General features: G+C 40.5%; 1 protein-coding gene across 2 annotated transcripts in view; it reads right to left on the reverse strand.

Moving 5' to 3' along the window:
* The window catches only part of LOC106923868 (adhesion G protein-coupled receptor L3), a 269,173-nt gene that overhangs the window by 78,009 nt on the left and 177,028 nt on the right, over nucleotides 1-14,136 (reverse strand). For both annotated transcript variants that reach the window (XM_088015248.1, XM_088015247.1), the window contains 2 exons: nucleotides 4,867-5,220; nucleotides 1,580-1,683 (listed from right to left, as the gene is read on the reverse strand). In XM_088015248.1, coding sequence (XP_087871374.1) covers nucleotides 1,580-1,683; nucleotides 4,867-5,220 — 458 coding nt within the window. The remainder of the gene's footprint in view (nucleotides 1-1,579; nucleotides 1,684-4,866; nucleotides 5,221-14,136) is intronic.

The following is a 14,136-nucleotide window of genomic DNA, read 5'->3' on the forward strand; positions in this document are numbered from 1 at the left end:
CGCTTGCCGCCCCCTTCTCCATCTCTTCTTTTTGATTTGATTACCGATTGTATAGGAAGGTCGAAATGAGGCTTTGCATAATAGCCTGCAGAGCAGGAGATGCAAGTCATTTGCGCTCGAGCAATATGGCGAGCCAATAACCGCTGTATCATGTTGTAGAGGAGACGGCGGCATGGATAGGGCCTCACCCGCAGGAGTCCATTACACTATGCTGGTCTGTTGGATTGAGTTTCCCCTCCAGTCTAAACATATGTGCGTGCACACAGAGGTATCGGCTTTCTACGGAGTACACCGTCTGGCTAATCAGTTACATTAATTGACCAATTATGAGCAGGCACAGGACGAAACCAACATAAAGCAGAGTTGACTGAGTGCGACACAAATATCTGTACGGCGAGCCGCTGCAGCAGAACTGACAGGAGGGCGAAAGGACAGAGTCTTTCTTCACCTTTCTAAGGTTGGTAAACATTTCTGAATTATCCCGTCCAGACTCAAATTAACCACTACCGAAATGTCCAGGCTTTCCTGTTTTTCTGGCAATAACTAATTGAAGCGTTCAAGTTTTTTTTCCCCCCCAACAATAGAAGGTTTATTTTATTAAGCGATGTACCCCAATTATAATAAAAGAGGAATAAGCGGAACAGCAGTAGGCTTTGACCCAAACAAATGGTAAATCACATAAAAGTGCACTACGGCGCCGGACTTTGTTGTGGTTATTGGGGGGAGGGGGGGTTTAATAAATGTGAGCAGACAAATCATGTTCACTCACATGCACACTGTTCTTGTGCATCAATAATATCTCTGGGTGGTACACTTTGTCAAAAGCCACACAAAGTCTACTCCTAAATACCACCATCTTAAAACATTGCCAAAAATAAAGGGTAGATGAAACAAGACAGAAAAACTAGGTCACGCTTTTATTTCCAGTGAATTAGATTATTTTAATGGCGTCTTTACAGTTCTCAGTAAAATAATCAGGCAGCAGCAGCTCATTCAAAAAGGCTGTTGCCAAATTGATCCCAGAACACCAGTCCTGCATCGGTGCTCCAGCTCCTGGTGTGTGAAAGGACCGATTTTAAAATCTCTCACAAGGTTCTGAATAGTGTTGGGCCAATAAATGTTTGAAAAATATCGTTCGTCGGGACGAGCCAGACCCAACAGGGGTCACTCGGTATATCTAGGGTCACAACCCAACACGGGAAAACGGCAATTAGTTTTTAATGCTCTGCAGATTTTTAAACCGACTCCCTTAAAGCAAGAGATGTGTGCACACTGTTCCTGGCGCCTTTAAATCAGGATTAAAAACAATAGATTTATAAAGTCTTCCCATTAAAGTCAAATGTTATTTTATGAGTTTATTGTTGTCATGTCCTTTATTTACTATAAAATCGAATCAATTCCTTGTCATTAATGTGACGTCAGCACTTTAAAACACTTTGTGTTTACTTTGTGCTAAAATAATAACTTGCCTTGACTTGGGTTTTATAGCATTAACTTAAACTTAAATAGCATTGACCTAGTCCTATACATAAGAAAATGAAACACCAAAATGGTGCAAAGTGAAACTTGTAGTTTTTACCTTTTGATTGATGATGTTGACCCAAGGGGAGGTGCAGTTGCTGAAGTCGGGCCCCTGGAGGTCCCAGTATCCTTCTGGGCCCAAGCACATGAATGAAGCCACGCCTTCAGACAGAAGAAAGTCACCAAGTTAAGTGGTTACAAAGACTCAGAGAAACATCTTTTGTTCTGCGTGTGTATTTTGTCCGTCACTCTAACCAATCTCGTCTGACGCAAGCCCGTCCGAATTTTCCAATTTTTCCTCGACCGTTTTCCCATTACAGTCTGACACGCCGCACAATGCCTTACAGTTCCTCATCTATTGCCCGGGTCTTCTGCGTGTCAAGCCCTTTTTTCTTATTTGCAAAACTTGTCCAAAGAAACAAAATTTCTAAGTGATCCAATTAATGGAATTTGCAGAGCTGTAATTGGATGGTTTTATCGTAAACTGGCTTCGGCGGAGGCTGGCTGCCGGACTCGTCCAGACACACTCAGTATTTAATCATTAGAAGTCAGAAAGTGTCTGCTCCTGTGGATGCTTAAGCCCTGCATAAGAAAGCAGATGCAACAAAATAGGTGCCAATTAAGGCTGAAATCCCGAGGAAAGGTCAATTTAACAGGTTGGAGGAAACTCTCTGCTGATAGACGAGCACTGCAAATGCACTTACCGATACTGAGTATTATTAATCTGCGTGGTTATACGTTAAGCCTCTCTAATCTTGTTACACCTATTGACGTCTATAATATAAGATTTGTATTGGTTTAAATGTGAACCAGATATGTTATTACAGGCACAGGCTCAACAAATCATGTGAATTGAGATTGTTTTGCAGTGAATTTAAACCTAATTTGCTTCTTCGCCTTAAAAATTCTACGTATGCACCTTCAACTGCTTACATCAGCGAAGCTGTGCGCCGGCATTAAATTACTCTTTCCTGTACACAGAGGGGACAGAGTGTTGTTGCAGGTCGACACAACCTGCATTAACAGATATAAATTTTGATTGACATATAATTTCCCTCTCCGGTCCACCTCAGACAGCCTTGTGTTTGATGGGTTTATAAGATAAGTGACTGTGCATCTCCCCACTCCCCCGCCCCCTTACGCCGAGAGACAGAACGAAGGAGCATGAAAGAGAAAGGGGGGTGGCGGGTGGGGAGTCAGGGGAGGGTCAGAGGGGAGAGACGGGAGTGACAGGGAACGAAAAGACGTCGATGGAAGGGGAGCTCGGAAAACTTTCAAAGAGTGGCAGAGGAAGCTCACGCGGTCGTGTTCTGCTTGACAGTGTTGTCTGAAGCGCGACGGCTTTGAAGAGGGAGCGTCGAGAGGGGGAGGCGGGGCGGCGGTTCCTCTTATCTGCGCCATGTGTTGGCTGTTAGTGAGGTCTCGACGAGCGCCGACGCTGTCCCGTTAATGAAGAAGACATGTACATGTGCGTGACTCTGTCGGTGCGCTGATTGATGAACGGATTGGGCCTTGAGCTGAACTTGAGCATACCAGAGAAATACCGCTCTTTTTTCCATTGTGCAGGTGTAGTTAGACCTCACCTGAAGACTATACGCAAGCACTGCGATTTACTAATTGCCAGATGCAAAGCAAACGCTTTTTTCGTCCCACTATCAGAGAAACAATCAAAACCCTTTTAAGAAAAAGCGCAGTGAAAATATTTTTTTCTCTGACTGTCAAGTTCAAATTACCAAAGGAGGTAACCAAATACTAAATAAGAACTAATTTCCGTTATGTAAAATAGAGAGAGCCGTTTCCGCACTTGAGAAGCGTTCAAAAGACAGAAAACCATATACTGTCCAAAACAAAACAAACAAACAAAAAACTTTTTGGTGCTTTTGCCCTGTGACTCTTTGGGTTGCCCAACTTTTTTTCTTGAATAAAACCATTGAAAGAGCTATTGCTGCATTCATTTGGTATGCTTTACATGCTTTCTTCATAGAGATACCCCTGACCCAGTGCTTGTGTGCTCACCTGTATCTCCACTCTGAAGGAAACTGCTGTCTGAGCTATTGCTGCAATTAATTCTGTGTACTTTTTTTTTTTTGGTTGACTAAGGATAGAAAGCACACCTAACCCAGTGCTTCTGTTCTTCGGACAAAAGCAATAATGACTGTCATCTTTTTGTTTTTTGGTTTTTATTTCACCCTAAAAAAGTGCTTTATATTCCGTGTTTCTGTGGTTAGAGGTGTTTTTTTTTTGTTGTTTTTTTTTATCCTGGATAATCACTGATGGCACTACTGGTTTATTAATTTTGTACACACTGAAAGAACTCCTTAAATATGGATTCCATATTTAGTGTCTTTCAAGGACAGAGTAACTAAAAGAGTCATTTTGCCTATTCAGTTAGTGTTTTTATGTTTGTTATTTTTTTTTTTGTCTAAACTGAACCATTAAAAAAAATAAATGCTCTCAGGTTTTTAACCTTTTAGAGAGAATGTCTTTAAATGCGCAGCAGTCAACATTGATCTCATCTGAAACGACACTTGACTTTATTCCGTTAGTATCGATGCAAAGACGGGCAGAGAACATCCACAGACACAAAGGTCTAAGGCCTGATCAAGACTAATGAGCTACAATTATTCACATCTATGCTGCAGTGAAACACAGAGCACAACTACAGGCGTGTGATGTTTTAGCAACTAGTTTTCATACAAATTCAACATCATGCTATCTTTAGCGCCGCATCGTCGAGTCGGGAATAAAGAGTCAGTGGGGGGAGACGGGAAGGGAGCGCGTGTAGGCTGCGCAGGCAGTGTAAACATAAACAAAAACTCACACAAGCAACTCACAGCAGACCGGTTCTTCTAAGGAGAATATTGACATCCTCTCTGAGAGAGGAAATAGAGAAACACTATTTTCTCTAGCTTTTCCGATTTCAAAAGAGATGCGTTTGAGTTTGTCTGGGATTAGTCAGAAATCTTGCAGCTCTGGGGTTTTGTGATCACTGCCCTCTCCACGCCACGATTCATTTTTAGGATTTTATCATAGAAAGTAGAACTTGCAAAGCTTGGGTAAATTCCAGTTTGTACATGGACTTAAAAAACAAGGCTCCTGCACTTTAGTTGCATCTTACTTGTCCAACAAAGAAAAAATAAAAAATAAAAATCATGAAAGACATTGTTATAAAGCCTGCTTGGGTTTATAAAGACAAACACAGGACCTTCTTGGATGAGGCAAAAGGCTGCTGCACACTTCCTCAGTCTTTAACAAAACCTAACAAGAGTTAATGAGACACAAACGAAACGCAAAGATCTACTTAGTAATCTTCAAAGATCTGGCATTAGAACAAACCAGCATTACCTATGGTTCCTGATGGACAGGGCATCTTGACGACAGTGCCCTGCTTCGTCTTCGGCCAGGCGACGTCCATCATCACCAAGGGACTGCAATATTCCACCCTGACGTTCGGAAGCTTGGAGGAAGGCAGAGCTCCGTCGTCATCTTCTGGCTCCAAGGCGTTCACCAGCGTCTGCGCGGACGCTGGCGTCGTGGTTGTTGTGTGCGGCCACACAGCCACTGCAGTTATCGTGGCGGGCATCCGGGTGGTGGTAGTCCTGGATGTTGTGGTCGTCAGGGTGACGGTGCCGGGTCGAGTGGTGGTCCTCATTGTTGAAGTCATGGTGTCCATATAAACCATGACAGAGGAGGACGTTTCTGATACAGAAGAAAGGATGTAAGATTAGAAAAAAAAAAAAAAAAAAAAAAAAAAAAACACAGGAATAGTTTAAAATCATTTTATCAGTTGTACTTCGGCTGTGTTCGAGGGGAAATGTGTTCCTTTTACAGCTCAAATTTGGACGGTGTACACATGGGAACTCTATTCTTCCCCTTTTTCCATGTGTCAGTTTAAGAGAAGATAGTTCAAAGAGGATCGGTCGGAGCTTTCAGGGGTGACTAAAGTGGGCATGCATGGTGTCTTGTTTGGGACCCCTGCTGGCTAAGCTAACATACACACACACACACATATACACACACACACCAGAAAACTCACATTTCCAGCTGTGCATTCTAAATGCAGCTGCTGGTAGAGCCATATCTCTGCAAGTCAATGGCAATTTTTTTTTTTTTTAAGTATATGCTATTTGTGGGTCATAGAGGACAAAGTGGAACACCCATTTCCTGGATGTGGGTCTTCCCTGTGGTTACACTCCAGGAACTGTTTGCTAATGGCGTTGTTTACCTGAGCTCTAAGGAGAAAATGGCTATCATAATAACACCAACGCATGCGCACTAAGAAATGGGCCCATACACTAGCTCAGCCATCTTCTCCTCCCTCTTAGATGCACTTGCAGTTCCTCAAGTCTTGGTCATCAGTCATGCCTTGTGCACCTTATTCATCTTCCACAATATCTCTGATTGGAAATTAGAGGTCCCAAATTAATTTAGTTCCAAGTTTTATTTATGAATCTGTGAACTCGGTGAGCCCATAGAGTGTCTAAGGACACACGAGGGATAAAACTTCATAACATTTCCACAAAAAAAAAGAAAAAAGAATGCCCTAACTCCCCTTTTAATCCAACCATTGTATATTTGCATCACCATCTTTGCTTTGTTTAGCTTTGCCAACAGTTCTGTATGTCATGATCTAATTACAGTCTGCGGTTTGGAAGAGGACAGCTCGCCCTGGTCCCTCTAAATGGATGAAAGAGGCCTTTCTCACAGACACACACAATTTGGACCTTCACTAAAATGCAATTTGGGACGGCTGTCAGTTCCTCCCAGTGCCGGGATACAATCAAAAAGACAGAAGTGACAAACGATCCTAATCTTTGTATGAAAGGAGAGCAAAACAAAATTTAATGAAGGTCAATTTTATGTTGGCAGGTTCAATGGACGCGGTGTACCTCAGTGAGCTCAGATAACGGGGCAGGGGGCGGGTAAAAAAAAAACAAACAAAAAAACTGTTCTGAGATTCAATTTGCAATGGGACAATATCTCGGTACGGCAAATTTGCAAAGGGTAAAATGAGACGGCATAAATTAGCGGAGCAGTGTGGGACGCGGAGGCTGCCGCAGGCTGTAATGACACCCCGACAACCATCAGAAGTCGATGCGTTCCACACTTAACAGCATTCAGCGACAGCCAAGGTTGATTAAATGATGTGCCACCTCAGCAAGAGTGCTGCTTGATTGAGTATTTGTTTTCCTTCCGCCAACAAAAAGAGACGGTTGTGTTTTAAATGTCTGCAGGTATCCCAGGAACTCCTGTAGAGCCACACACCACATTTCATCTCGCTGAACAGTGATGCAAACCGAAGACTCGCGGAGCCAATTTATTTCAATAAAGAATAGAAAGTTGACAAGAACCACTAGACAAAGAAAACTTTAACTGCGTAAGCTTCCCTGAAAAAATAACGCACAGACTGTTTTATATGTTGGTTATGGTCGTGAAAATGTAGGACCCGGCTTTAGTTGCTATTGTTGCCAGGTGGAAACCGCTGAGACTACGCTTACACCACACCACGAGGGGTCGAGATTAGGTAGTTACAAACTTTGCATTCACTTGGTGCTTACAAGCACGAGGACCCCGAGAAAGGTTTTCCAAAATATATGCAGAAGTATCTTGGAAAGTGTAAATATCGTGGAAAAATTACCATATTTCAAAAACTACTTACATTCACGCAGATTCATTAAAGTGTTCATTTTTCTTACTTACAATAGTTTTATAAACTGAAGAGCGTGTATGTGGTTTGTTTACATGTTTACAAATTTCACACATTGAAAGTCAGTTGGTGCGAAAAGGAAATGCAAAGGTACGAAATAAGTGTATGGTTACAAATTGTTTTGTTTTTTTTGTTTTTTTTACAGATGCACATCTCAGTAAGATAAAAAAAAAAAGAAAACACAATTTACATTCTCCACATGGTGACAAACATCATTCATTTTAATTTCATCACCAACTACCATGAAGTAGGAAATATCCTTAAGCGAAATGTGCTCAAGGACACCAGCCTAATTTGATTGTTTATGAAATTTTTTATGTGGTCAAAAGGAAATAAAATCCCAAAATGAAACCCTGCTTAGCTTGGCTTGTTTTTTTTGTTTTTTTTTTATATGGGCTTGATGTCATGAGGATGCCTGATAAAAAATCTGATCTGCTTATATCAAGGTCAGTACTGGCCTCACTGTGGCAATCCTCATACAACCGAGTGACTAAACAGGCAAGCAGAGGGGCCAATTAGGAGAATCAAACCTCTGCACAGGTGACGACCACTAATTTAGAAGTGGTGTTGTTGAGCCGCCTCCAGCTTATGTTAATGAAGGTAAAACTTGAAACACATGAGGGACTATTAAAATGGAGAAGACTGCAGTTAGACAGATCATGAACACATTTTATTTGGTCCTCTGTGATATTGATACTTGCTTGGATTAAAGAGCATTTCTGTATCATTAACAAAAGCTAAAGTTAATGCTAAAATTATAGGATGACATTTCGTGTTATTAGAGAAAGCTTAAAATTTCCAAATCTTAAAGTATAGTGACTTCAAATGCTGCATTTAAAAAGAGTCAGTGTAAAAAAGAAAAAAAAAAAGTATATACAATATCTTGTTCGTTGAAGGTTTATCACAACTAATTGAACACATTGGAAGCACTACTCTTGGGTACTATGTTTAAGATGCTCAAATCTTACATTTATAGGAAAATGTATCAAGTGTAGGTTTAATTTTAGTTCATCTCTTATCAGATTGGTATGGTAAATGGCCTTTAAATTCTGGCAAAGCAGCCATTAACGCCTGGTAAATGCCAGGAAAGTAACCAGTATGTCCCATCAGCTCTAGCAAAGAACCTGATAAGCTCACAAAAGTACCTCATAAGATCTCTAAAAGTGCCTGGCTGGATTGGTGAAAGTAACCAGGACGCTTCATGAGACTTTTTGAAAAGTACAAAAATGGAGAAACTTGCTGGTAAGCTCTAGAAGGTACATTGTAAGATTTTGACATTCACCTCTTTAGTACAGAGAAAGTAATTACTAAGTCCCATTAAAGGTACAGATCATCAAATCCAGTTCAGTCCTGGAAAGTACCTGGCAAGAGCTGGAAAATAATGTCAGTTTCAGGAAAGCATGGGCTGTATACAGTGCAGTACTACCCAGAGGTTTTCCCCCCCTCTTTATTTATTTGTCCTTTCAGAATCTTAAATACCTTAGGGTCTGGTCAACCGTTTCATCTGGTCATTTCTCATCCCAGGCTAAAAGACAGTGAGATCATTTTGTTTTACCTCTTCTTCTAAAGTAATAAAGATGAAAAAAAAAATGTTGAATGCTTAAGGCAGTATGACAGTACGGAAGAAATATGACTTAGGGAAATGTCTGTCACAGCAGGAGGTTAATTCAAAGTCACCAGGAATCATGTTTAGAATGTAATTCTATTCTTCTGGATGATCCCACTGAGTCCATGGCTAAATTATTTTTTCCGAAGGTTCAGTCTACATACGGCATGTTAAATACACCTGCAGACACACACGGACGCAAAAGAGATAGAGACTGGGGACAGAAAAGAGGAGTGTGCCCTTGAACAGAATTAAATGTCTTTTCCATGAAATGAGCACATGCAGAGCAAAAAAAAAAAAAAAAAGGAAAAGCCAGCAGTGGACAGCAGCTACAGTCCGTAGGCACTATCGCCTTGGAGACAACACAAGGTCATTTTGTTTCAACTTGCTAACTTTGCCAATCTAGACAAGGGGATACAAATAGGCTTGGGAGAACATACAATGTAAAAGTGGTCTCTTCAGAGCCCACAGCAATAGATTAGTGAACTTAAGAGCGCATTTGAATTAATCAAACAATCATTTTAGCTGTATGCTTTAGAAAATTTCAAAAAGTATTACAGGGCAACTCTTCTGTGTCCTGTGACAGGAGCTATTGCTGTGCAAAAACCTTTAATTAACCTGCTATGTGTCCTTAGTGAGGAAAGTCATTAAAGTTGCACAAACAGAAGTATGTGACAGTAGATTAACATATTAACCCTTTCATGCATAGTGCTCACTACAGTGGACAGCTGTCTAAAAGCCATTTTCTTGTGCTTCTTGTGGATTTTTATGTTATAAATGCACACAGACCACTAAAGTGGACACTAATGCATCATGAAATACACTATCAACTACTGTCCATCAGCTGCAAGCTGCAAGAAATTATTTTTGTTAAATCCAATATGGCCGACAGACAAAAAAAAGCATGCCGACCGACCCGGTCTGTCGGGTGACATCAGATAACCCCTAAAGAACAATATTACTGATGTATTTTTCAAATAACTTTGTCTTTGGAGAAAATTACAATTGATCACCGAAAAAAAATAAATAAATAAAAAAATAATGTGTGTATATATATATATATATATATATATATATATATATATATATATATATGCCTTAAGATAAAAATAAAAATAAAAAAAGGGAAAAAAAATCCTGACACAAAAGATCATAATTCATGCATGAAAGGGTTAACAGACCACTTCTTACATTATCCAGTTAAGTCCTGAAGGCTTAAGAACATTCAGGCGCAAACGTATCAACCTGTTCATTCATAAAAGTCAGCAGTGAACCACCAAACGCTCTCCAGCTTCCCGTCTCATTCGAGCACCAGAGCCCTCTCATCATCATCGATGCTCTGCTTCAGCCCCTCCCCGATCTCACAGAAAGCATGAAGTCTGTTTCTACCACACACAGAGCTTTGTGCTTCATTTCAAAGCATTCATTTCTAACTAATTAGCCTCTCTCTCTGTATCCCAGGGCTCGTGGCTTCCACAATTAGATAAGCCTGCTCGACTCCGCTCCAGGAGAGAAAATTGCAACGCTATTATGAAATGGATCCGGTTTATGTGACTTGCCACTTCCACACGGCGAGCGAGACTCTCGTCTGGCTCTGGGAACCTTCGGCTGAGTCGAGATCAAAAGAGGGATGTGGAAGGTGGCTTTTGGGGTGAAATGGAACAAGCGTTAGACAGTGAAGTGAGCCTTCCGTCCTGGTGCTGAACCCAATTACCTTCGAATTTTAGGTTTTGAACCTTTATGCATGGCTACGTCTTCAGCAGATATTTTCCACAGACGGGGAATAAAAGATTTAGATTGTGTATGTGTTCTGTCACCTATTTACTTACTATTCATGCAATAAAAGCTAATATTAAACTTAAAAAAAAAAAAAAAAGACCTGTCTGGATGCCAGGACAGATTTTTAAACTCATGGTCAGAATTAGACCGATACATGGTTGTGGTCAGAAGAAGCTACACATCCCCACAGTTTAACAAATTCTTACTAGCTGCCAAGTACATGCTGGTTACTGATAAAGACTGGCTCTAACTAGCAGTTTCTCACTATCCTTTTGGATTCCTTAAAAAAAAAAATTGATTAAGACATGGCAAATGTCAAGCTGGGTTGGGCTGTGCGGCTTGCTGCTGTACCTTTCTTGGATATAACATAGGTGAGATTTGAGAAATGCATTTAAATCAGTTTCCTTTACGCGATCATATACGCTGTCTGTCAGGCCAAAGCAGATAGCTTGACAAATTCGTGAAGAGTCAGCATTTTAAGTTACTGTAGCTTTAGCTGCACCTTTTTTTTTTTGCCGCTTCCTAGTTTGATTTTCCACTACTGACACAAATGAGATTTGCAATGTTATTAGGAAGCTTTAAAACGTGCTAATGCAATCTCATGAGTTTTAAAGGAACTAGACTCGTTTTGTCACCAAATTTGTGTTTTTTTTCCCTCTCCTTTTTTTTTTTTTTTTTTTTTTTTTTTTTACTAAGCTAAAGCTGCTTTCAACACATCAGCATCTATGACTTCGGAGCAAAGATTTGCATGAAATTATGTTTCCAAGAGTGGTCTCATCCACCCAGTAAAGGAGACGTTGAGGAAAGTGAACTGTGAATTTGCTTGCTTCATAATCAACAATCATTTCAGCGTTTAGTACATGTTGAGGTATTATTTTCTATTTTGTCTCTGACATGCAATTTCCGTAATTTACATCACCATGAATCTTGGGCTGATTCAGTATTTTTCCTGTCAGTTTGTTTCCAAACAGATCTTTTCTTATAACATTTTAAAATCATTTTTCTTCAATAGCTTTTACACTTTTAACCTGCATCTTTTTCAGTTTTTTTTTTCTTTACTTATTTTCCTAACCAGGTCTTAAACCCAAGGCAGAAAAGCATGCTGAAATTCAGATAATGAAAGACTGCTGCAAGGTCAACAATTTAATGCTATTTGAGCTTTTTGGAGCAGGTGAGCAGCATCTGAAAGTCACATATTTCAGAAATGGCAAAAAAAAAGAAAGAAAAAGGGAAAAGTCCTGCAAAGATCTGACCTAAAACTCGAGAGATGCATCATTATTCAGTTGATCACCTACTGCGTGCCACGGTTTCAGCTAATAGTTAGAATTTTTCTGTGTCAAATCATCAGGGCCTTCAGGGAGTTCAGACAGGATCCAAGTTATCCCAGAAAACAAAAAGTAAAAAAAAGAAAAGAAGAAATACATTTTTTGAAAACAGCATTATACATGTGTCACTAATTATTTAAGATAAATCAAAGTAGCAAAGTTGAAATTCTTCATGCAATAGAACCATCTAATGATCGCAATCAATCTTTGTAAACCACATACATGGAGTATTGCCTGACAAATCAACTTGAACAACGCAGATTGTGTTTCGCATGTACCGAGTAAAATTGTCGTTTTTCTTCTATGGAGGTATAGGCTGTCCCATTGAACTGGGTTAGTTCCTACTTGTTCCCATTCCCAAGGCTTCTCCACTGGTTTCTAAGCTGATCCTACAACTCAAGACTTGTTACTTGGTCTGACATGCAGTGAAAACAAAATATTCTTGTGTGACGTTTAATCTAAACAATTTGCAGGTCTGTTTGGGGATTACTGTTAGGCTTGCTGTGTGGTCGATGGTTCTGCTGCAAGCTAAGTAAGCGAAGACTGCATCTTTATTTACAGCGTAAAAAGTGTGCTGTTACAACCGAGACCTGTTTTGAATGGGTGCCTGTATCAGTGGCAGTGTTTTAGTGGTGGTGATTGGTATTGGGTTTCACATAGAGGAGGCTTCAGTGTTAGACGCATGGCTTGGCACTGCCATTTTTTATAGATTTTAACTAAAGAAATAAGAGTAAAATGTGCCTTTGCGACAGGTTGCTGTTAAAGTGCCCAAAAGGTTCTTAACTAACTGGTTTATTATCTGTAGATGCAACACGGATTCACCCCTTGAGTTTGGGGAACATTTTATGTCAATCATTCATAAGTCACAGTAAAGCTGCTTAATAAACATACAAACAAAAAAAACCCAACACATTCATCTGTAAAGTCAAAAGAGCAGCTTTAATTCATGGAGAACTGTCGTCACCTTCATCAGCAAAAACAGTCCGAGTTGCAAACTATTTCAAATGAATTATATAAATAGATAACATGCCGAGTGACAAGGATGGATAATAAATGATAAAAGTCCCGTCATTTAATGGTATCTTATAGTGTCGAGCCCACAAATCCATCACCGTGTGCAACTGGGAAGTGGCGAGGCTGAAGAGGTGCCGGCGGTGGCGGGGAGGAGGAGCAATAAATTATGCTGCGAGGCATCCGGTAAGCTTCGATATCATCTGACATGATGAGAGCCATAATGGATGGGAGCTATGCATTGTTTGGCAATTAATTTCTTATTCCCGAGCTCCCTTCGCGGGATTTGAGAGGGCATCAGTGGAGGTCACACAGAGAGGCGTGTGCACCGGACTGATATGTATGCACACATGGACACGGGCCTGGAGAGACCCTCGCTGTGTTTGCTTTAACTGACAGAAGAGACAGGAGCTGCCACAGGCACTGCACTGAAGAACTCTGGGGTCATTTTGCTGCACAGATTTGCAAAGACACACAAATAGGAAGCGTTTTTTTTTTTTTTTGTTTTTTTTTGGTCTAATGTACACACACATACTGGGTAATCTACATTTCCCGGAGAGGAAGCGTCTGATTTCCATTTAATTAATTACATTTGACACGGTCAAAACTCTCAAACCTCTTCAAAGTAAATGAACGTCTTCAAATTAGTTAGAAATCTTCACATTTCCTTAAATGTTGCACATACTGCACGATAATCACACGGTCCAAAAGAACAACAAAAAAAATCCTTATTTACCAGCATCCAATGTTTCTCTTTTGATCTTAGGAGAGAGTCTTACAAGAAAAGCGAAATATTGAATTTGGCTTTTACTCTTTGGAGCCAAATATAGAGTCTCTCGGGCAAGTGACAAGGCCAAGCATAGTTGAGCCTGCCCGGGAAAGTGGAGGGTGGAGGAGAAACATGGACAAAGGCACATGGGTAAAAAGTGGAACATGAGGAAGGAATCACCACGAGGAAAAGCTCGTTTTTCCAAGGTCTCGCCACTTGCCAAGAAAACAGAGTGCGGGGCTTTTCAAAAGACTATCAGGCAGGGGTGGAATAGGCCAAATCGAGAGAAACTCCGACTCTGATGATAAAGAGAGTTAAAGACGCTTTGGAGGCCTCCGCTCAGATTCACTCGGCTGATTGGTCAAAATAAATCACTTTGAGCTTCTGGGCCGCGGAGCCTGTTAAAGTTAATGTGGCA

This window comes from Poecilia mexicana, unplaced genomic scaffold, assembly GCF_051168715.1.
Source record: "Poecilia mexicana isolate PSO_F unplaced genomic scaffold, ASM5116871v1 scaffold_18, whole genome shotgun sequence".
Taxonomy (NCBI): Eukaryota; Metazoa; Chordata; class Actinopteri; order Cyprinodontiformes; family Poeciliidae; genus Poecilia; species Poecilia mexicana.